This window comes from Stegostoma tigrinum, chromosome 9 (assembly GCF_030684315.1).
Source record: "Stegostoma tigrinum isolate sSteTig4 chromosome 9, sSteTig4.hap1, whole genome shotgun sequence".
In the NCBI taxonomy this organism is placed as follows: Eukaryota; Metazoa; Chordata; class Chondrichthyes; order Orectolobiformes; family Stegostomatidae; genus Stegostoma; species Stegostoma tigrinum.
The window spans coordinates 13451591-13476761 of record NC_081362.1 but is presented as its reverse complement, the minus strand read 5'-3'; the positions used below and the strand labels follow the sequence as shown (position 1 = coordinate 13476761).

General features: G+C 40.5%; 1 protein-coding gene across 3 annotated transcripts in view; it reads left to right on the top strand.

The window, feature by feature from the left end:
- Positions 1-25171, top strand: part of kiz (kizuna centrosomal protein) — a 172638-nt gene that overhangs the window by 57614 nt on the left and 89853 nt on the right. For 2 of the 3 annotated variants that reach the window (XM_059648350.1, XM_059648348.1), the window contains 4 exons: positions 8579-9233; positions 15951-16034; positions 22496-22567; positions 24181-24550. In XM_059648350.1, the coding sequence (XP_059504333.1) occupies positions 8579-9233; positions 15951-16034; positions 22496-22567; positions 24181-24550 (1181 nt within the window). The remainder of the gene's footprint in view (positions 1-8578; positions 9234-15950; positions 16035-22495; positions 22568-24180; positions 24551-25171) is intronic. The other variant, XM_059648349.1, reaches the window with a different exon arrangement.

Here is a 25171-nt window from a genome sequence, read left to right as displayed (position 1 = left end):
TTACGTGCAATTCTTCCGTTCCTGGGTAATATGGGCTATGTGGAATGATGTCCTCATTACTGCTGCCATTAATAGATTCTGTTATTATTTGTGCATAGAAGACTTTAGCAACAAATGTCTGAATTAAGGCCACCATGTGCAACATTGACGTAGAGATGCCTCCTTGGGGTCTCCATGTCATATTTTTATGGCACTTTTCAAATGTTATTTGCATGCTGTTACTGCTGAATGATCATATTGCTGAGAAGCTGTTTTGTTTCCAGTATTTCCCACAAGATGTTTTGGTATTATTCCCAATGATTCAAGGCACTAAACCTGTGCTTGTTCCTGTGTCAACTGCAGTATGATTGGATAAGGAATACAAGCACCCCCAAGTTAGAACCAGCCTCAACCTCGAGTTAAAATGGAGCGGACCGACTGCAGAGCTTGCAGCCATAAGTGGCTTCATAATGTGGCCAAGATCAAGGCAGCATTCGACCAAGTGGCATCAAGGAGCCCTAGCAAAACGGGTATCAGCGGATAACAGGAGGCAAACTCTCCGGTGGTTGGAATCAAACCTGACACATGGGACATAGGACGTTAGTCATCGTTGTTGAAGGTCTGTCATCTCATCTCCAGTGCATCTCTGGAGGAGTTCCTCAGGGTAGTGTCCTAGACCCAACCAATGTCAGCGGCTTTCAACACAGTGGCTATGAGACTAGGCCAGAGGCTAGGAATACTGCAGTGAGTAACACACCTCTTGACTCCTCAAAGCCTGTCCACTACCTCCAGTTCACAAGTCAGGAGTGTGCTGGAGTAATTCCCAATTGACTGGAGGAGTGAAGCCCTAACAACACTCAAGAAGCTGCATCCAAGACAAAGCAGCCTGCTTGATTGGCACTACATCCACAAGCATCTGTTCCACCACTGATGCTCAGTAGCTGCAGTATGTACTATCTACAAGATACACTTCAGAAATTCACCACAGATTCTCAGGCAGCACCTTGCAACCCACGACCACTTCCATATAGAAGAATAAGGGCAGCAGGTATATGGGAATAGCACCACCTCCAAGTTCCCCTTCAATCCACACACAATCCTGACTTGGAAATATTTCGCTGTTCCTTCACTGTCACTGGGTGAAAACCCTGGAATTCCCTTCCTAATGGCACGATGGTTCAACCCCCAGCAAGTGGACTGCAGTGGTTCAAGAAGGCAGCTCACTGTCATCTTTCCAAGAGCAGATAGGGATAGGCAATTCCACCGGCCAGCCAGTGATGTCCAAATTCCACAAACTCATAAGGAAAATATATGGGAGGACTGCAGTCACTTACCTGGTATCCGATAGTCATCTGAGTGCCTGTGACCTGGGGCATTTTATCCTTGACCAGTTGCAGAGATATGGCAGTGATATGCTCCCGACTCCAATCTAACCAACATATTCCCATAGAGGTATTAGTATCTGAGTTAGTGGAGGGTGCGGCAGGCAGACTTATCAGTACTTCAAATGAGGGATATATGAGTTCCTCCTTAAAGGTGGTGGAGGAGAAGACTCTCCTCAAATCTCTTCGGCGTGAAGACTGTATAGAAGCTACAAAATACAACATAGAATGAATTGTCAAATAGGATTAGAAGTATGGGAATATTAAGAATATATGCACAATGGTAGTAATGGGAGAGTAGCACAGCAATGGATATAAGTGTTACTTGTTTGGCCGGGATATGGAGATTTTTGATGTCACCACATTGTGACCTATATCCTCCTTTTGTTAAGATAAGAATTTGCTCCTCATAGTTGATGAAGAGGCAGATGTTGGGCAGCCAGCCTCCTGTCTTGGCTCGTTCTGTCCTGTCGTGGACATTTCTGTCCCAGAATGAGGCAAAGGGAGGGATTGAATGAGATGAAAGTGCTGCCACATTTATTAGTGCTGATGCATGTGTGAGAAAGTTATTGAGATGTCCAGAGTGAGTGACTGGCAGTGCAGAGAGCATGGATTGTTAGTCGTCTGGTGGGTGAGAACGAATAAGGGAAGATGTTGCATAAAGTAGCGAGAGTGGTAGACCATGAACCTTTGTAGGAGGTGGGTGCAAGAATGATGTAGGAGTGAGTGAGTGAGAGGTAGCAGAGAGAAGATGGTTGCCCTTAACCTCATGCAGTGCAGAAAGTCATTTACCAGCTTCTTGCATTGCTGGGTACTCTTACAGACTGTGAAAATCTCCATGACCCAGGTGTTAACTGAACAACCAGGTTGTCAGTTCTGGTGCCTGGTTCCGGCTGGTGGCTCTGATGAAAGGGGATGACTTTCCTCTGCACCACACCATGCAGGGCCTCCAGGTCTCTCTCAGTGAAGTGATGTGCCATCTAATCTTTGATGGCCATCTCTGCAGCAATTCTTCAACAGTATAACAGTGAAGAGTAGCTTCTGGCTGATGAGACTTGACCTGATGCGTCATTGCATTTTAAATATAGTGCCAGGAGTCCCGTGAGGTCCTAACAGTCACAAGTACTTCTACTGGTGAGCACATGACAGTGTGAGTGGGGTGGCACAGAGGTGTAGTGCACAGATAATGAGGCAAGATACAGAGAATTGTGTAACTCCCAAGAGTCACAGAGACAAACGCTTCACAGAACTTCTGAAATTGACACCCAACCAGTTTTTGGTAAAATTCAGCCCACTGAGTGGATCTGTCAACGTTTCCTCTATGAAATCTGAAAAAATAATCAAGGAATGGACTGAGATATTTGCTTTGTTGAACAGAGTTTCATAATTATGCAGTAAATTTTGTTTCCTGTAGATGATCAAGATATTCATGCTATAATTGTATTTGTTTATTGCCAATAATTTAATTGTGTAATTATTCAATTGAATAATCCATGGAAGAGACTCATTGCTGAAGATGTCATAACTCTTGAGACTATTCCTGTATTTTCTTGATATGAACCGTGTAAACTTTTTAAGCAAATACTTAATCATCTGGCCTTTACCTGAGTTAACTATTTCTGTTGAAATATTGTAAATGTCTGAGTAAATTCTTTTGTAAGTTTCTCAAGGGCTAATTTTAGTTTAAGGTGGAAGTCTGTCAGATGAGAAAAGAGTGAGCAAGAAACCCCTGTGATATTGCCAGCAGGTGGCCTGGGTGACTTTGGCCCCTTTGTCTCATTTTGTCCTTATTGACTGGTTACCTGAATTCTTTGAGGAATCGGCAACCAGCTGTGTTCCCCACGTGATTTCTGGTGGTTCCCCCCCAAAACATATTCACTGAAGAAGATTGTCATTGCAGAACTATGGGATCACTCAGAAGTTCCAAACACCAATTATCCAAGAATTGCTTGGGCATTTTTAAACTTCCAATGGAAAAATACCCTGCTGCTGGAATTCAGTAAAGTTTACAACTCTGAGTTGAAGCCATAGACTTTATTACATTCTGACTTGCTTAGTTGGATAGTTACCTAGGAACATTTAGAGGAACTAAAATCTGCTGTAACTCCTGAGTAACTATAAATTGACCTAAACCACCCAACCCCTCCTTTACACCTGTTTGCCACCCTATGCGTTGTCCCCCCACTTGCATTGGCCCTGCAGCTGAGAGTACATTGTAAAATTTGCATGAACCTGTTTCTGTGTTTGGAGACTACTTAAGGCTTTATTAGAGAAGTAACCTAAAGTTTTTCATAAATTTGTCTTATTTAAAATGCCTTGGATGAATTAGAAAGTTGAGCACAGGTGGGCTGACATAATGACTAAAGCAGTACATACTGTACCATGAAAGTAATCATATTTTTCTGGTCAGTTGTGACAGCTTAAAATCAGTGCTTATATGTTTGATCACTACTTGCAACAAACAATAAGTTTTACTGCAATAGTGAGAGTGACCTTGTTGTTTATTAGTTGCTAAGATATTTTCCTGTGGAAAAAATAAATCTCCATTAACCACCAACAAATGTTGAATACTATTTTGTAAATTACTTGAATAAATTTGGGGAAGCTAAGCATCTGTGAGTATTAAAAATACTTAAATGACTCATTAGTGTTTGTTCACTGACACAACCTAACTCATATGCATGTTTAACAAACAAAATCATTGGAAAATATAATTTATTCCTCTTTTCAAAATATATATTCTCATTATAATTCTCTAAGTTCCGGAACTTTTGTTGTAGGACTGCCTGACCTCAAGTCATGTTTCTTTAATACTGCATTTCATGGCAAGGTACGCTTATAGCTTGTTCACTCTCGCTGGCAACTCATTATAACATGCAAAATCCTTGGCTGTGAAGGCTTGCTATAATGAGGGTGGAGCATACCATTGATGTAGCTGTATCTTTTGTTCGTAACAGTGGTTGTGCTTAGGGAGGGTAAGTCATTTGGTTCCCTGCTGCTGATTGTGACATGCTTACCTCTGCTGAACATGCATGGTGTATAAGTGCGGCATGAAGAAATGATCAGGCTCAATCTTGGGTGTGATGTGCTCTGTAATTGGATAGCCTGCTGGTACTCATTGCTGAGACTGATACATGAACGATGACCACTTGGGTGAGATATTAGAGAGCAACAAGAGTCCATGAAAAAATTTTCCAGTGAGTGAAGTGATACCTTTAGAAAGGGGAAATTAGGCCATTTAAAAAAAAATATCTAGGTTCTTTACCATCACAGTACTAATTGTAAAACCCGCTTTATGGAAAGGTGCTATGATGCTGTAAACAGAAAATTTCATTTTATTTAACTGTTATAAAATCCATAAAGCAAATTATAGTATATCTGATTAGGTTCTTGCCATTAAGTAGTTTTTATATTTCACAGAGCTGTTGGTATCAACATTGCAACCATTGTTGTCTTTTGAAATTTATTTGAAGGTAATGTTGAAAGCATATAGTCAAAGTATTTTGAATGTTTTCAAGAATGATTTGTGGAGATATTGAAATTTAAATCTTCTACAGATTTGTTTTCAGTTTTCATGTGATCAGCCATGACCGTTTTGTGTCTGTCGTGTACATTAAGTCTATTGTTTGTATGTATTACATGTACAGTTTGTCAGCCACATCCCAATAAAAATCTCAAAATCATTACCTAACAAATTACAAAAAATGTTCAAAATTACGTATTAATTTGTATATATGTTACCTGATTCCATGATAGGTGAATTGGCTTAAAATAAAACCATTTCTATCTGATTTGCATGTAAAAATTATTCTACTCCCAGTTGAATCTGAGATGCGTACCTGTGTTAAGTTAGTGATGACATTATACAAATTTACAAGGCAGCACGGTGGCTCAGTGGTTAGCACTGCAGCCTCACAGTGCGAGGGACCCGGGTTCAATTCCCGCTTTGGCAGACTGATGTGTGGAGTTTGCACATTCTCCCCGTGTCTGTGTGGGTTTCCTCCGGGTGCTCCGGTTTCCTCCCACAGTCCAAAGATGTACAGGCTAGGTGGATTGGCCATGCTAAATTGCCCGTAATGTTCAGGGGTGTGTGGGTTATAGGGGGATGGGTTATAGGGAGATGGGTCTGGGTGGGATGCTTCAAGGGGCGGTGTGGACATGTTGGGCCGAAGGGCCTGTTTCCACACTGTGGGGAACCTAATCTAATCTAATTTAGTCCCATCATTGGTACCACTTCCAGAATCAGACTTTCAACAGCAACATCAGGAAGGGAAACAATTTGAGGTATAAGACCTAAAAATTGTCATGTATAAGTACAGCCAAAAGTGTACAAAGTCACTATTCACTGGTGCCCACTTGGTTACAAAAACCAGCATTAAAATATTTTAACAGAGCTAAAATTAAGGAAGAAATAAAGAAAAATCCAGATTTCGGAGTCCCAAGTCCCATAGTCGTGCAGGCACACTCCAATTGCTAGGACACCCAGGAGGCCACCACGGCTATGTGAAAGGCCCGTTCTCGCCGCTGCTGCCATCTCACCGGCCTGCGCTCACTGCCGACTGCTCCCGCCTCACTGGCCCGCTCTCACTGCTAACTGCTGCCCACTCACCGGCCTGCACTCAGTGCCGACTGCTGTCGCCTCCCGGCCCACTCACCACCGACTGCTGTCCTCTCACTGGCCTGTTCTCACCGCTACCTCACTGGCTTGCTCCTGCTGTCGACTACCACGACTTTACCGGCTCGCTCTCGCCGTTGACTGCTGCTGTCCCACCGGCCTGCTCTCGCCGCTGAACCTACCCACTCTTGATCCACCACCATCGTTCCGACTGACGCTTGCTGCAGGACACAACCCACGTATTCAGCTCCTGCTATGCGGTTCCTTGTCGTGATCCGACTTCATAACTAGATAGTTAAAAGGATGGGGAATGGGGGTGGATAAAATTACTCCAGAGAGTAGAGAGAAGAAGAAGAGGAAAAGGAAAGGGAACTGGCAAGCAGAGTGGAGCTCCAAATGGAACGATTTATCCTGCTGCTCTCTTGAGGATGACCTCACATTTGTCTACATTAAACTTCATCTGCCAAATTTTGGCTATTGACTGAATGTACACATTTGTTAATTTCTTATGTCTTTATTACAACTTGCTTTCTCACCTATTTTAGTATAATTTGCAAATTTGGCTGAAGTACTTTCAATCCTCACATCCAAGCTGTTAATATTGATTATAAATAATTGGGCCTGAGGACCAAACTCTGTCGTACCCACTGGTTACACCTTGCCAAACAGAAAAAGGTTCTTTTATCCTATCTCTGCTTTATACTCACAGAACCAGCTGATTCTCCACTTTCCCAACACTTACTGTATAAATGTCCAATGCATTATTTACAACAAAACTGTTTGGCCAATGGTTGTGCAAATGTTCACCCTCAAATTCGCCATATTTCTTTTGCTATCTGTGTCCTTTACTGTACTGTACTGAATGCCATCTGATCTTTGACCTCAATTTTCACAGTACTTCCCATTTTTGTTGTCTTCATGTATTGCAGTACTTGGGAGGGTATGAGGTGCAGTGAGGTTGAAACTTCCATGACATTGCTCAAATGGAAATTTCATTAATGTGGCTGACCACATTAGGTGAAAGAGGCAAAATAGAAGAGTAACTTTAAGGAGACAAAGTCAAAATGAAAAGAGAAGCTGCAGATGCAGAAGTATATCAGGAAAGAAAGGGAAGAATGAGAAAAAGGGAAAGAAAATAGATCGGAGCACATTTTGTTTCGTAGACCCCTCCTCATTTTACAATACCCTCCCCATTGACGACCCACTTGTCCTCCCATGTCATAAATATCTTTAGCTACATAGACTGAAAGGAATTTTTTAAAAGGCTAAACTGTGTATTTTGTCATGTTGGCCTTTGAACGTTTGTAAGGTGATGGTAGAACCAAGGCATGCAAGCAAATCTATCTCCAACAACAAACTTAATTTCAACATGTTCAGCTGCAGGAAATAAGAAATTAACAGAGACAGGGGTAAAATGGAAAGAGCAAGATTCTCTTGCTTGGGTACAAGGCAGTTTATGCAGGAGAATATTAGGAAAGCATAGTTGAAAAGGGGTTGAGAATAGAATGGAGAGAAATGTTGCCACAGGTGGGTTAGGGGCATCTTTGGCTCTGCTAGAAGTGATATTGTTTCTTGGCAGGCGTGGTAGGCCACATTATTGAAACTTACATGTCAGCAATACCATGCAAGTTTCAACATCAGTTTTAAAATTTATAGAACAACGTTATTTAGTTGAAGCTGTAAAATAAAATGGGTAAATCTGTTGCGTTGCTTCAGACCAGACGAGTACCACTCAGTGATCTATACTTTGTACTTCACATTGTGTCCCTATTCATATTACTTGCTGGAAGTATAGATCATTATTTTCTAATTTAAGAATGTTTTATTTGTGTGATGCATTGTGAGGAGTAAGGCTAATTTTCCCTTTTCCATTTACTCTACAGAATTGCTTTCTCATTTATTGCTCTGAAATTATTATGTTGCAATTATTTGCCTGAGATTTTATTTCAGTGATTTAATATGATGAATAATTTTATGATGTACAGTTTGAAAAGACAGTGCTATGTTCCCAGTGTAAACCCTAATACCAGTAATTATGTCCTGACTGTTTTGTGGTATTCTTTCCTATTTCTAGATAACAGCAAAGAATGTGTGTCCAGATGAGGTCAATGTATTTGACAGGCCACCAGGGAACATGAATAAATCTAAAGCTATTTAGTTATAGGTTCACTCCATGGTTTCCTCTTTTAATCTATGCTCATTGATATTAAGGTATTGTGTTACAAACAAAGAAAATCTTTATTCAGTTATATTTTTATATATAAATGAAATATTCTGATAAGCTGTTAAACAATGAAGTGAGCTTATTTATTTCCCACATGGAATGGTAAACTCTTTCTGATTGTATGTCAGAAAACTGAATTCTGTTCATGTTTGCATTTGGAGATTGTTCCAGTATTAGATTGAAAGATTTATTTATTGTGGCACAAAAATATTTTCAAATTCATATGTTGTATTTGATTTTCTCATATTTTTGCTGAAGTTGAGGAGAAAATACTTCTCAATAATTTTATGCATACTTTTTTTTATTCGATGTGCCAACCAAAAAAACAAAATCTATTTCTGTTCGTTGCAAGGTGATATTCAATGTGTTCTTTGTCAGACAGGGAACTCATCAAGACTAAAGGATACAGATGTCGGAAAACATATGTCAAAAGGATTATCCACAACTTTTGTTATGGACCAACAAGCATCACGGACCTCAAATAGAACATGTTTGAGTTCACAAGAAAAATGTCAACAGCATGTGGAGAGCTTTATGTCTTCCCAGCCATGCAAGCAGGCAGCATCAATGACAGCAACACACAGTAATTCTGTGATGGACAACTTGAAGCCACCCATGTCAAGCAAGGAAAACCAAGACTTCCACACTGTTTCTGACATAATAGAAAGAGAGACAGGACTCCAAACAAGTGAAGTAATGCCATTCACTCCCATAATCTCTTCAAGAAATGAAAGACATCGCTATGAAGGGATAGAATGTAATAGGTGTATTAGAGCAAATGGTTCAGCTGGCAGTCAGGAATTACCTACACCTGTGACTCAGCTAGAGTCCATTAAAGAAGAGTTGACACAAACCACTGTACTGGATGATTTTAAGAATCGCCTGACAGGTGAAGAGAATAGTCACAAAAACATTATTGTAGGTGATCAAGCACCTGAGCAGTTTCAGAGGCAATTCATGGACCTGCTTCAAGATGATGCGTGTTCAGGAGGTTCCAGCATGAACATAAAAGAAAACAACATTTTTCAATCGGGTAATACTTTGTCATTTTTGATTAAAATACACTGCTTATGTACTAATTGCTCTCAGGTAAATATTGGTGTTTCTTTAAGTATCACAAAAACTGAATTTCTTATTTGAAACGGAATATGATTTGAATTACTTTTAATGGTAAGGATGAATGCAAGATTATCATCTTGGGTATCTTGAATATAGAATGTCTTTTCCCAAAGAGTTGTTTGTTAATCCCATCTAAAAAGCCTGGTATGATCTTTAAAAGATATGTTACGATAAAGAGTAACCTTATGTGGAATTAAATTCCAAAGTTGGCTATTTTAAATTAAAATCATAGTAGGTTATTTGGGGGACTTGAGGAGCTGTCATTAACTTCCAGTTATTCAGATTTAATTAACAAAATGTGTGATAGTATTTAGTCATTAAATTTATGTTTGTAGTGAAGAGCAGTGAAAAGTGTGTGAGATGACTCAATTTACTGATGACACCAAGATGACTAAGAAATTAAGCAAAAATAGTCAGCAAAAAGCTATTGATTCATTAAATAAGTGGGAAGAAATTTGGCACTTGAAGACTAAAGTGGGAAAATGTGAACATGTCCACTTTGGCAGAAAGAATAAAACAGCAGCATGTTATTTGCATGCAGAGAGATTGTAAAACGTTATATACAGATGGATCTGGATATCCTGGTATATGATTGCAAAAGGTTAATTTGGAGGTGCTGTAAGTGTTTAGGCAGACAGATGGAATGTTGGTGTTTATAGCAAGGAAAATAGAATTTCAGAGTAAAAAAAATTTACTACCACTTTTAACAGAGCTTTCCAGAACCCAACTCTGGAGTGCTGCGTAAAATTTTACTCTCCTTATTCAAAAAATGATGTAATTGGATTTGGGGTAGTTTAGAGAAAGCTCATTTAATTCCTTCATAAGAAGAAGGACTTGCCTTGAGAAGAAAGGATGAACAGATTGAGCATATACCCATTAGAATTTAGAAGAATGAAAGGCGATCTTTTTGAAACACTTAAAATTGCGAGGAGGCTTGATGGGGTGAATTTTGTAAGAATGTTTCGCCATGTAGGCGAGACTAGAATGAAAGGCATAGTTTAAGAATTAAAGCTATCACTTTTAAAATGGAAATGATTTTTTTTCTCAGAAGGTCATTCATTAATCTGTGGAATTTTGTTCCCCAGAAAACCATGGTCATTAAATTTGGTGAGGTGATGGCCGAGTGGTATTGTTGCTAGATTACCAATCCAGAAACTCAGCTAATGTTCTGGGAACTGGCATCGAATCCCACCATGGCAGATGGTGGAATTCGAATTCAATAAAGAATATCTGGAATTAAGAATCTACTGATGATCACACCATTGTTGATTGCTAGAAAAATCACAACTGGCTCACTAATGTCCTTCAGGGAAGGAAATCTGCCTTCATCACCTGGTCTGGCCTACGTTTGACTCCAAAGCTGCAGCAATGTGGTTGACTCTCAACTGCCCTCTGAAATGGCCCAGGAAGCCACTCAGTTTTATTGAAGTCTCAACAAAGAAATGAGTGGGATGTACCACCTGCCATCAGCCAAGGCATAAGAAAAGACAATGGCAGGAATATCTCTGCTGACACTGCAGAGTCCTCCTTACTAACATCTGGAGGCTGTCTCACAGACTAATCAAGCAACAGTCTGACATAGTCACGCTCACGGAGTCATACCTGACAGACAATGGCCTAGATAATACCATTACAATCCCCGGATATGTCCTGTCCCATCACCAAGTCAGACCCAGTAGAGGTGGCAGCACTCTGGTATACAGCCAGGAGGGATTTGCCCTAGGAGTCCTCACTCTGACTTCAGAGCTCATGATGTCTTATCAAGTTGAACATGGCCAAGTAACCTGATACTGGATACCATGCACCATCTTCCCTTGCCTGACAAGTACTCTGTCATCTTGAACAACATGGAGCAGCATAATGGCTCAGTGGTTAGCACTGCTGCCTCACAGCACCAGAGACCCGGGTTCAATTCCACCCTCTTTGACTGTCTGTGTGGAATTTGCACATTCTCCCCATGTCTGCGTGGGCTCCCTCCGGGTGCTGCAGTTTCCTCCCACTGTCCAAAGATGTGCAAGTTAGGTGGATCAGTCATGTTAAATTGCCCAATTCATGGATGAGTAACTTAGGTGGGTTGTAAGGGGGTGGGCCTGGGTTGGATGCTCTGAGGGTTGGTGTGGACTTGTTGGGCTGAAGGGCCTGTTACCACACTGCAGGGGTTCTATGATTCACTGAACACTTGAAGGAAGCATTGAGGGTGGCAAGGGCACAAAATGTACTCTGGGTGGAGGATTACAGTGTCCACCACCAAGAGTGGCTTGACAACTGCACTACTGATAGACCTGGACAGGTCCTAAAGGACATAGCTACTAATCTGGGTCTGGAACAGGTGGTGATGAAACCAGCAAGAGGGAAAAATGTACTTGATCTCATCCTTGCCAATTTGCCAGCAGTAGGTGTATCTGTCTGTTACAGCATTGACAAGAGTGATCACTGCACCGTTCTTGTGGTGAAAAATCCCTGTTCTCACATTGTGAATACCCTTCATCCTGGTGTGTGGCACTGCCACTGTGCTAAATGACACAGACTTCAGAAAGATCAAATAACTCAAGACTGCCTTTGAGGCGCTGTGGTTTTTCAATAACAGCAGAATTGTACTCCAGCATCCACAATCTCATGCCCTGGCATATCTCCCATTCAGCCAATCCAGTTACCATCATCCAGGGGGTCAACCCTGGTTCAAGGAAGAGTGCAGGAGGGCAAGCATCAGGCATACTTAAGAATGAGACATCAAGGTGGTGAAGCTACCAAACAGGACTATTCGCATGCTAAACAGCATAACCAGCAAGTGATAGACAGAGCTAAGCGATCCCACAACCAATGGATCAGAGCTAAGATTCACAGTCCTGCCACATCCATTAGTGGAGGATGGTGGACATTTCAGTCACTCAGTGGAAGAGGGTGCAGTCCAGAAATATCCCCATTCTCAGTGATAAAAGACCCCAGTACATCAGTGCCATAGATATGGCTGAAACATTCGTTGCAATCTTCAGCCAGAAATGCCAAGTTAATGATCCATTTCAGCCTACTCCAGTGGTCCCCAGTCTTCAGCCAAATCCGTTCACTTCATGAGATATTTGAAATGGTTGGAGGCACTGGATAGTGCAACTTCTATGGGCCCTGACAACTTTCCAACAATAGTACTGTAGACGTGTATTCCAGACCCTGCCACTCCCCGAACTAAGTTTTTCAGTACGGTTACAACACTGGCATCTACTGACAATGTGAACAATTGCCCAGGTATGTCCTGTACACACAAGGCAGGACAAATCCAATCCTGCTGATTACTGTCCCATCAGTCTCCTCTCGATCATCAGTAAAGTGATGGAAGGTGTCATCAACAGTGCTATCAAGCAGCACCTGATCAGCAATAACCTGCTCAGTGGCACCCAGTTTGGGTTCATCCAGGGCCACTCAACACCTGACCTCATTGTAGCATATGGATGTACATGGAATAGTGTAGGTAGGTGGGCTTTGGATTGGTATGACAGGTCGGCACAACATCGAAGGCCGAAGGGCCTGTTCTGTGCTGTAATGTTCTATGTTCTATAATTAGTTCAAATATGATTGGACAAAAGAGCCGAATTCCCATGGTAAGGTGAGAATGATAGCCATTCACATTAAGGCCACATTAAGTGTGGCATCAGGGAACCCTAGCAAAATTGGAATCAGTGGGCATCAGGAGGCAAACTCTCCACTGGTTGGAGTCATAACTGGCGCATAGGAAGGCGATTGTGGTTGTTGGACGTCAATCATATCAGCTGTGGCACATCTTTCTAGGGGTTCCTCAGCATAGTGACCTAAGCCCAACCAGCTTTAGCACCTTCATTTATAACTTTCCTCCATCATAAGGTCATAAGTAGGGATGTTTGCTGATGATTGCGCAACATTCAGCACCATTTGTGACTCAGCAGATTCCAAAGCTGTCCATGTTCAAATGCAACAAGATCTAGACAACATCCAGGCTTGCTCTGACAAGTGACAAATAACATTCGTGTGACACGAATGCTGGGCAATTTCCAGCTCCAGTAAGAGAAAATCTAACCACACCTTCTTGTCATTCAGTAATGTTTCCATCACTCAATCCCCCACTATCAACATCCTTGGGGTGACCGTTGACCAGAAGCTCAACTGGATGCACCACATAAACAAAGTGGCTGCAAGAGCAGGTCATAGGCTAGGAATATTGCAGCAAGTAACTCACCTCCTGACTCCCAAAGCCTGCCCCCCCGTCTAGAAAGCTTGTCAGGAGAGTGATGGAATTTTACCCACTTGCCTGGATAGATGCAGCTCCAACACACTCAAGAAGCCTGACACCATCTAGGACAAAGTAGAATGGTTGCTTGGCATCATGTCCACAAGAATCCGCTCCCTTCATCACTGACATTCAGTAGCAGCAGTGTGTAAAATCTACACGATGCAGAAGTTCACCACAGATCATTAGACAGCATTTTCCAAACCCATGACCACTTCCACCTAGAATAACAAGGGCAGGGATACATGGGAATATCCACCTGCAAGTTTTCCTCCAAGCCACTGACTCATTGGAAATATACCACTGTTCCTTTAGTGTTGCTGGGTCAAAATCCTGGAATTCCCTTACTAAGGGCATTGTGGGTTAATGTACAGCAGGTGGAGTGCAGTAGTTGAAGAAGACAGCTCTCCTTTACCTTTTCAAAGGCAACTTGGAACCGGCAATAAAAATGCTGGACAGCCAGTAATGCCCATCTCCCACGAGTGAATTTAAAAAAACTACTCAAGGTTGAATTAGATAAATCTACAAATAGCACTGCCTTGTCAGATTTTGTGTTTCAACCTGTTCACACTCAATGAACTTATTTCTTCCTAACTTGAATCAATTTTACTCTTCTTTGTCCAGCCTCTTCCCACTGCATTTGTAATACTCAAAGCTTTACGTCTGTTCCACAATGTCCAGTTTCCTAGTCCTAGCTGCTCTTTTGCTTTTTACCCTAGGCTAGAAATCCTCTACATGTCCATCCTTTTGGATGGTCTGAAGGCAGAACAGTTATCTTGACTACATTTTCTTGCACACTGCTTTCTGTAAGGACTGTATTCCATTCTCTCAGTTCCTCTGTCTCTGTCACATCGGTCTTGATGATTCCATCTTACACAGGGATGCTTCCGACATGTCTTCCTTCTTCCTCAACCAAGGACTGGGGTCTTCAGGCCCTTGGCTGTGTCCAACACATTTCTGGAACTTCTCCCTTCACCCTTTCCTTTTTCTGTCAGAACAACAGTAGGGTTCCCCTCGCTATCCACCCCAGCAAGCTCTACTTTGAAAGTATTATGCTCCAACTTTACCGTCATCTCCATCAGGAAGCCACAGTCAAATACATCTTTACCCACTTTAGTCAGAATCTTGTGTGGATCTTTCTGTCTACAACATTCTAATTCTGAACACTCCTTCACACACAACTCTGTGGCACCCTTGATAATAAACTGTGAAGCTGGATGAACACAGCAGGCCAAGCAGCATCTCAGGAGCACAAAAGCTGATGTTTCGGGCCTAGACCCTTCATCATCTCTCTGATGAAGGGTCTAGGCCCGAAATGTCAGCTTTTGTGCTCCTGAGATGCTGCTTGGCCTGCTGTGTTCATCTAGCTCCACACTTTATTATCTTGGATTCTCCAGCATCTGCAGTTCCCATTATCTCTATAGCACCCTTTCCATGCAATTGAAGGAGGTGTAACACTTGATCTTTCACCTTGTCTCTCCCCACTGTCTGATGCCCCAAACACACCTTCCAGGTGAAGAAGAGATTTACTTATACTTCTTTTAATCCAGTCTCTGCATCCACTGCTCACACGTTGGGTTGTATCTACATCGGTGAGACTAAATGCAGACTCTGAGACTGTTTTGTGGACCACCTCAACTGTGCTCATGAAGAACGACCCTGACCCACCCAGTCAATTGCAATTTCAATGCACCATCATGCTCTCATTCAAACGTCTCATTGTTCTGTGCTGTTCCATTGAAGCCCAATTCAAGTTGGAACAGTAGCACCCCATTTTACAAGCTGCTGGACTCAACATTGAATTCAGCAACTTAAGGCCATGAACACTGACCCCCATTTTGATTAGGCCTTTCCCCCACCCAGTATCTTTTTTGAACAGGTTTATTTTAATCACTTATTTTCTGCTATTAACTTCTATTCTTTTATATATCTCTTTTCCACTACCATGAGCACTCCCTTTGCCTTTGGCATTGGGCACTTCACTATTTGTTCCATTTGCTCCTCCACCACTTTGTCAACAGTGTAAAATGCTAATTTTCTAGCTCCTTCCGTTCTGAAGAAGAGTCACATTGGGCTCAAAACTATTCGCCACTCTGAAGGATTTGCCAGACCTACCTATATCTATACATATCTACACATAATTGTTACAAAATATCGAAACATATGAACCTGATAATATGATTTTGGATTATAATATTAGTATTTAATAACTACAGGATATCAAGGATAGATTTTGGTCAAGTGGATTTGTGAATTGAAGCTTAACTTAAGAGTTACCTCTAGTTAGAAGCTGCGGTCTCATTCAGGCATAGTTGAATAGCTTGCACATTTTCAATATCAAGTCTTATAATGGCTATTTTGATGTCATATTAGCAGACAACAATAAGACTCCACACCAGCAGGATGTTGATAACACTATTGATAAAGGAAGCAAGTTGAAACAAGGAAAAGAAATGAAAAGTAAGTATGAACTATAGATGTGGGATTTTGTACTTTTGCTGAATGCCCACACAAGACAATGAATTGTTTGAGAGTCACTTTAATTGGCATACTGTAAAGCACTGATTCTCAAACTTCTTTTGTTTAAGAATCCTTTTTCAAATAAATTAGTATTAATGGATACTCAATCTAAATTTAATACCACATAATACTCATCATAGGCAAGTGCTGTATGTGTGGAGTATTTAAATAATACTCTTAAGAGGCAATTAGAGCAGCAATTTGAAGACTATTTCACTAATTTAGACAATGATCAGACAAACCAGTGATAAAGGTTCAGTCTGACTCGAATAACATTTTAGCGCTTGCTAAAGACATTGTCATGACATAGATAGCCAATCAATTCACATTAACATACAATACAGTCATTGATTTTATCAATATGAATAACAGACTCAAAACTGCTTTTAAAAACTGCTTCCCTTACAAAAACTAGTTTCTTTCCATTCAGTTTTATTACAGAGTTCTTACATGAAAGTGACAATCTCTGAAATACTTTACGGATCTTTGCAAACCCAGCCAAATTTCTGAATGTTATTTGATCATTCCAAAGAATTAACATTATTGCAACATAGTGGATTGACAAACTGACAGCTTTTCCACAACGACAGCAATCAAACCAACAAGAGATTAATTTCAACAGGAAGCCCCTGGCCTGTTGAAAGCCAGTCAGCCTTTTGTAATGGCACTTGCTCACTGCATAAGTCCCAATTGAAAGCACTACATTGTTACAGCAATGGCTGGCCATCCACTTGTCCTCATCTCTTACAAACATAAATACTAGATTTTTTACTGAAAACCGTGGTAAATGAGACACTGAACACCATGAAGAGGGTTTTGAACTTTTGGGAACTTTGAGAAATGGATATCTTTTCAATTACGTTAGGGGGAATTAACAATTAAAAACTCTTAATATCCTGAAGGTCCGTGGCTTGCATTTTTCTTCCTTTCCCCTTTACGTGTCACTTCCCAGGAAAGTCGCCTCAGACCCTCAAAGGTCTGAGAATCCTAGTCTGACAACCACTGGTATAAAACAGCAGTGTACTGATTTGCACCATCTGAATTGTTAGTTTTATTTCAATGTTCGGTCAGTCACAACGTTGTTTGCATGTAATATAGATGAAACTGCAAGCAACTGGAATAAGTCATGAGTAACTTCACCTGCCAAGGCAAATCCATATGTCCAGCCAAATATTCGAGCAATTGCATATTTTCTCCATTAGATGGCACTGCAGGAGAATTTGTACTGGAATTACCTAAAGTGCCAGCAAATATGGGCAGTCTGAGAGATTTATTTGTTGTTCAAGGTGTGCCATTTTTAAAGTGGACTGGAAACCATTGAGTTTTGTGGTATATTGAAAGTCACCCATTTTGCACATTCACTTCAAGGAATTAATGTCCATATTTGAAAGCAGTCAACATTGAATTCCAAATTTCTTGTCTTTTATGACCTCTTCAGACTACTTAATTCCATAAACTTGAAGTAAGCTTCAATGCAGGAGCCACCTTTATTTTCGGTGCCATAAACTAAGTCCACCATACAAATACTATTTATTGAACTCATCCAGTTGAGGCATATCTTCCCTATTCATGTTAAGTGCACCCCTTAAACTGATCTGTCATCTGAGACAATTTTCCCTTTCACTAAGGTATTTACTCCACATTGCTTTTGTGCTCCTCAGATGCTGCTTGGCCTGCTGTGTTCATCCAGCTCCACACTTTGTTATCTCGTTTACTCTACATTGCTACTGTGACATCAAACTTTCCCCTTTTACCCTTCTGTACACTTCCCTGGTTCTCTTCTCCACTTATCCTATTTTCCCTTGATTGTTTGTCTACTCCTTCATCTTCTTTGCCCTGCTTACTCCGTTGACCTTTCCCCTCCCTTGTTGGTCCAGCTATCCTTACTCTCTAATTCTGTTTGAATTGAAAATTTGCACCTCCTCTTTTCATGAAGAGGTAGACAGCTAACATGGAGACCTAGCGAGCTGGTTGCTGTTGGTCGATCGAGCAGCATGGGACATCCATAACACACCTTTTTGCCATTCGTAATCAATGATTGGGATGAAAAGCAGAAAGTTCTTCATTTAAGTTTACAAATGATTGTCAGAATGAGAAGTTGTGTGGATGACAGCAGGATATGACATACAGAGGTAGACAACTATGTGAGTAAAGCTGTAGCACTTCCTGTTTAATCTGACCAAATGTGATATCATCTACTTGAGAATTGGGAGAGTCAAATTGGAATATTTTCAGAATTATGTCTAAGACATAAGGTGAAATTGAAGGATCCAGATCTTCATGTACACAAATCATTTATGAGCTGGATGCTGAACTGCAGGCGCTGCAATACCTTAAGGTGGAGAAAAGTTACCTGGACACTTTATTCCAAAAGTGGTCACACTTCCTGGAAAGAGTGTTCTGATTTTGTCAGTGGTCAGGAACAGTGGATTGCAATTTTGAATTAGGTAATTATGGGAACCCAAGAGGTGGAAGAGTCTTACCTATTGAACAACTGTATAGGCTTTGAAGTTCTTTCTGTTTGAATCAACGATAGCAGTGGCTGCAGCAAACTGACCATGGCACTGTGGCAGTGAAAACCATTCAGACAGGGGGAGTTAACAGAGCTATAGTTGTCATGGAGGTTAACATAATCAAGGCTTCTACACACTTCTCTACAGCCAAGACCTGTAATCTAGACGACTGGACTGGTGTCAGTGTTTGGGACAAATTCTCTGGGCTGTAAAGGAGCGTACGGTGGGACGTGTCACATCTATTGGCCATGTTCCACAAAGGTACTGACAACATCACTAAAATTAGGAAAGAGGTTCTACCGAGTGAGTACGAACAGCTATATTTAATGAAAAGCAGAACTTCAATCTGAACCAGAAGAAAATTGGCATGAAGTAAATAGGATTGAAGAGGTCAATGCATGGCTCAAAAATTAACATGGGAAAAATGGGTTTTGATTTCTGGGGCACTGCATCCAGTACTGGGGACTGAGAGCTCTATCATTGGGACTGCCTACACCTAAACTGTTCCGGGACATGTGTTCCAATGAATCTTAACAAACGCAGCAGACAGGGCTTTATACTAAATAGTTCAGCACAGGGATCAAATGAGGGGAGCTCTTTTAGTTAACCATTACCAGGGTATGACAGGAATTGACTGAACATACAAACGTAAGGCCATATATAGTAAAAATGGTCAAAAGAGGGTTTAAAGCGTTGTGTCTGAATACGTTCTGTATTTGTAGCAAAAGTGGTGAAATGTTAACAAAGAGGTAAATATCATTACAGAGACATGATTGAAAAGTGACAAAGAGTGGGATCTGAATGTTGAAGAATATTTGATATGTCGGAATGATAAAAAGCTAGGAAGAAGTGGAAGGATAGCTCTCTTAATTAAGCATGGCATTAAATCAGGACTGAGAGATGACTTGCAAGATCAAGATGTACGTTCAGTTTGGATACCGGTAAGAAATATTAAAATTGAGAGATTACTTGTGGGAGTAGTTTTTAGGGCCCCAAACTGTTAGTACACTGTGTAGCAAAAGAAGCAAGAAGCAAGCAGTGAGGATTATAAGAAGTGTGCCACGATAATTATTTAGCTTTAAATTGGAAATTTAATTGGCAAAGGTAACCTGGAAAATAAGTTCATAGAGTATCTTTGAGGCAATTTCTTCAAGCAGTGTGAACCATATAGACTGGCAGACAGCTATTTTGTTGAATTAAACAGGCGCAGTGGACAAGGTCCTGTATTTTCTGCTGTGCAGAGAAGAGGACCTTGTGTACTAATATGTGTGACTTCCAGTACATTCATGTGCGATACACTTCAAATCTAGTTGACAAGTCTGTGTTAGACCTGGTAATCTGCATTGAGATTAATCAAAAACCTCATGGTAAAGATGCCTCTAACTGAACTGCCTCTAACTTGTTCAGATTGAAAGGGAGAAGGAGACATCAACAACTAGTGTCTTAAATTTAAATAAAGGTAACTACGAGGGTATGAAGATAGAACGAGCAGAGGTGAACTGTGAAATTAGGTTAAAAGGGTCAAGGGAGTAGAGGATGGTGGGGTGCAGACTAGAATGTAAAGTTAGGACCACAACCAGATAAGCCACAACTGTATTAAGTGGTAAAACATACTGAAGGGGTTAAATGGCCTACTCCTGCTCCAATGTTCTGAAACATGCGATGAATCATTTAGGATTGAATCAGAAGCCATTTGTTTCATACACAGGGTTGTGGAATTTTGGAAATTTCTGCCCCAAAAGTCTTTGGATACTGGGCCAATTGATATTGTTGGATGTTTCTCAAGTATGGATAGCAAGGAAATGAAGATTTGGTGCATAAATTGAATTTAGGTGCAATGATATTGTAGAATGATGAAATAGATTTGAGGGCTGAATGCCTTACTACAGCTTCTATGCTCCTAAGGGAATCTGACATATCAGGACAACACAGTGGGGAGGCTGTAGTTGGAATACTGTGTATGCTTTTGGTGACTCCTTACAAAGACAGAGTATTTGAGTCATGCGAAGGGTTCAACTTGAATCATAGCAGCTTTAAAGGATATTGTTCTGATGATAGATTTGATGAAGTCGAGGTATATTAAATGGAGCTGAGAAGGTTAAGGAGAATCTGGTAGAACTGTTGAAATATTAATTAAATTTTTTTAAAATGAAGGATGATTTACATTGGTCAGTGAATTGGTACAAAGGGTCATAAATTTAGAAACATAAAAAGGGAGGTTAGAAGCATTGATTTCATGCAAGAGGTTATTAGAATATGGAGTGCATTACCACAAGTGGCAATTGAAGCCAACTCAATCATGACGTTTAGTCAGAAATTAGATGAGCATTTGATGAAGAAAAATAGTGATGGATATGGAGAAAGAGCAAAAAACAGGGTTGGATATCTTTGATGTGGAACTAGGACTGATAAAGACATCGTGAATATAACAGACTCTTTCTGCTGTCTTAGCTGGCACAGTACAATGCTCAAATTCTAAATTACCATTGATCTGTTGGCTGTCTCTATCACTGTTCGAGTGTTGTACTGGTCATGTATGTTGTAATTTATCTGATCACTATACAGATATTGTTTAGTCCACATTGAAGATTGGCCTCAGTGGATACATTTTCAAGATATAATCTTTTTGTATTCAAGGGTGCATCACATCAAAACAGTAATTTTCTTTTTCAGGAATCCAGTGTGACAGGCCTAGTGTAGGTTCGTGATGGAACAACGCCTGTAGAATTCATTTTCTGGTTTATTCTCATTTATTCCAACAATATATTTGAAATCCATTTCATAAAAGCAGTCCGAAATCACACCTGTGTTAATATTTCTAGTTTTGCATTGCCTATCTTTGTGGCTTTTCTGAGTGTACTTAGCAAATTTGTTCCCAACTATGTTCAGATTTATATTTGCAGTGGAAAAACAGAAATTACTTGGATGTCACATGTAAGATCTCTCCACATGATAGGTAAAGAAGAAACTATATTTTTTTGAACCTTTTTGTTTTGAAAGACATGCCCCAAGAATAGAAAGGGTTTAGCCCACTATGCAGATATTATGTTTAGAAATATTTCCTTTTGTTTCCACATTGAATCTTCCTATGTTCTAAACATGTCTAATGGTCTATCTTTTGTTAACTATTTAACAGGATTGAAGGGATAAGGAAATAAGTTTTCAGTAAACTCAGCTTTATTGAGGACTGCTATGTTTATATTACAGTGTTGCTGCTCAAGGTGGCAGTAGTGTAATGTAAATGGAACTGCTTTGTTATCTTTGGCAGAATGGAACAGCAAACAGCAAGGCCTCTCAATGGTAAGAATGAACTAGATATCGCAAGCAAAGATTTTTGAAATCATATTTGTCACCATAGAGGGATGAAAGTCAATACTTCATCGTTCTGTGTGGACCACGGCCAATTATAGAGCAGAGTTTCAGGTTATACAATCAAAATGGCAGTTCAAGATTTTTACAGCTGTTTTGTTACAAGTGATGTGAAGTCTGCCGTACATTAATGAAGAAAATAACAGCATTGTAAACCCAAAATAAATGCTGCAGAGTTTCAAGTAAATGGCATTCTGTAACGTAAACTAGCACGTAGTATTGTAATTTTATTAGACATTATTTCATTAATAAGTACTAGTAATCTCCCATGCAGTTGCTCCTAGTGCGTTATAATATATGCTGTATTATGCCTTATTGTATTTAATATTTATTAGGGTTATTGGCTGACAGTTTACCTTTACAAAATGTCAAATAGGTTTATATCTGAGAGTGTGAATGGGATACTTAGAGTTGAATAGTGCTGTAATGTCTGCCTTTGTAGAATCTGGAAATCGGTGATTAATTGTTAAATTTTTGTACAGCTAAGTAATCCAACTTCATCTTTGTCCTTTTTCAAAGCCAGGAAAAAGAGAAATATGTCAAAGAACATGTCTAAGGTTGAAGATAGCTATGAGACATTCATGAATACCGGTAAGTGGACGAGGGGATAGGTGTGTTTTGTGCTCGCTTCAAGATTACAATGTATATAAATAGAAAGTAGCCTTGAGGGCTATGGACCAAAAGCTGGAAATTTTTGTAGTCAGGTCTTTATTGACCAATATGGAGATGATGAGCCGAATTGTCTCCTTCTGTGCTGTAAATGTCACAAAAGAATGTTGATATTTGGGATTAATGATGGGGGAGGTCCTTGGAACTAACATGGGAGAACTGGGCATGATATGGTGAGAATCTAGAAGTAGTGGGAATGAGGATATTGAGAGAATTTTGTGGCGCTGGCGTACTTGGGGTGAGTAGCTGTATATGTGAGTATTTGGGAGAAAACAATTTCTGTGCATGGAAACGTGGTAACAAGAGAGGGTAATGCAAAATGACAGAAACAGGATGGTTGGTACTGAAAGTGACTGCAAAGGTTAGCCCTTTTAAAAACTATATATAGAAACAAAAAAGGGAGCTTATTTTCTCCCAAGTTGATGTGCCACCAAATCAATTAGACTGAGATGCTTGAAACAGCATTACAGATATGTTATAATTCATGTGATCATGTCCTTATTTTCATGCCTATTATGAATTAGTACATTGGTTATTGATATATTTTTATTTACCTACGTACTAAATTGATGTCAACTCGTGATGTTTAAAAGGATGGTAGGGAGATTAGAGTATGCAACAGTTTTGGAGATTGAAGAAATGAAGTAATATTGTGAAGATGGTTCTTGACTCTGCCATTGGCAGGAAGCTGATGGGGCATGTAGAAAAGAGTAAGGTATTGGAGAGCAAGGTCAGTGGGTTTTTGGAAGCAGAAGCTCTGGTTTCGAAAATTTTGAATTGTTCACATTGTCAGCCCAGTATCGGTAACAAATTGATGCTTGACTGCGGTATGTTAGTTATGAAAACACTGGAATTCGTTGAAGAAAAGTTAATGTCACACTGCAACTAAACATTACAGGAAAGAAAATTATTGAAGTGTAGTTGCTAGATCCAAGTGCAATGGCACGTTGATAATAAATAGTAAATGGAAGTGCTGTGGATGTGCTGGAATCTGAAATTATTGAAATTTGAAGAGATGTTTGTTGCATAGGGGATTTCCAGAATCAGGTAACAGAAAGAGAGATTTTAAAAAAAACATAAAGGGCAAATTTTTTTTCACATGGGTGGTTTGTGTGTCAAATGAACTCGCTGAGGAAGTGGTGGATGCGGACACAGCTACAATATTTAAAAGACGCTTTGATAAAGTACTTGAATACTTGAAGGGATATGGGCCTGGAGCCGGCAGGTGGGACTAGTTTAGTTTGGGACTCGGTTTGGTATGGACTGGTTGGACCGAAGAGTCAGTTTCCATGCTGGATTACTCTTTGACTTTAAATGGGGTGAGTGGCAATGAGGGATTGACACTCATTCAGTTGGAAAGGGAGCCTCAACTTAAATAATTTTCCTGATTTTACATGGGTCTCAAGAGGGTAGATAACCTGTCTCCTTGAAAGTGCAATACAGAACTGGGGAGACTTGACAGTCATTTTGAAGTGTGACGGTAAAATCTTCTCAGAAGTGATTAGTTACTGGTAAATTACATTTTCCTTCTTTAGTGAGTTCCCTGAATCAAAAGAAAGATGCAGGGGAGACTCCGAGGCCAAGCCAGGATGTGCAGAGACTGGCTGATGAAATGTGTGATTCAGAAAGTGACCTTAGTCTTTCTGTTAATGGTGAAGAATTGAAGTTGATGGAACCCTTTGAAAACCCGTGCAATCCCATTCTACTTCGTAAGACAACTTTCAATGATGATGCGGCAAGGGGCAGTGAGTCAGCCCTTACCAAAGATAAAAGCTTTACTATTTTTAAAGAAGAAAATGTTGCACCTTTAGTAAATCAGCCAGGTAAAAAAGACCATGGTGGACCTGTAGTAGCTGACCTTCATGGAGAACTACACGAGTATGCAACTGAATCTCAACAGAATGAGTAAGTATCGTTAGACTTTGATATAAAGAAATTACATTTATAAGTAATTGATTTTAAAACAGTAACCTGTACACTCTAAATAATGCTGATTTCATAATGTAATTATATGAATAAGATAATGTTACTTGAGGAACAAACAGTAGTGAAGACCTGTGATAATGGGAACTGCAGATGCTGGAGAATCCAAGATAATGAAATGTGAGGCTGGATGAACACAGCAGGCCCAGCAGCATCTCAGGAGCACAAAAGCTGACGTTTCAGGCCTAGACCCTTCATCAGAGAGGGGGATAGGGTGAGGGTTCGGGAATAAATAGGGAGAGAGGGGGAGGCGGACCGAAGATGGAGAGAAAAGAAGATAGGTGGAGAGGAGAGTATAGGTGGGGAGGTAGGGAGGGGATAGGTCAGTCCAGGGAAGACAGACAGGTCAAGGAGGTGGGATCAGATTAGTAGGTAGGAGATGGAGGTGCGGCTTGGGGTGGGAGGAAGGGATGGGTAAGAGGAAGAACAGGTTAGGGAGGGAGAGACAGGTTGGACTGGTTTTGGGATGCAGTGGGTGGAGGGGAAGAGCTGGGCTGGTTGTGTGGTGCAGTGGGGGGAGGGGACGAACTGGGCTGGTTTTGG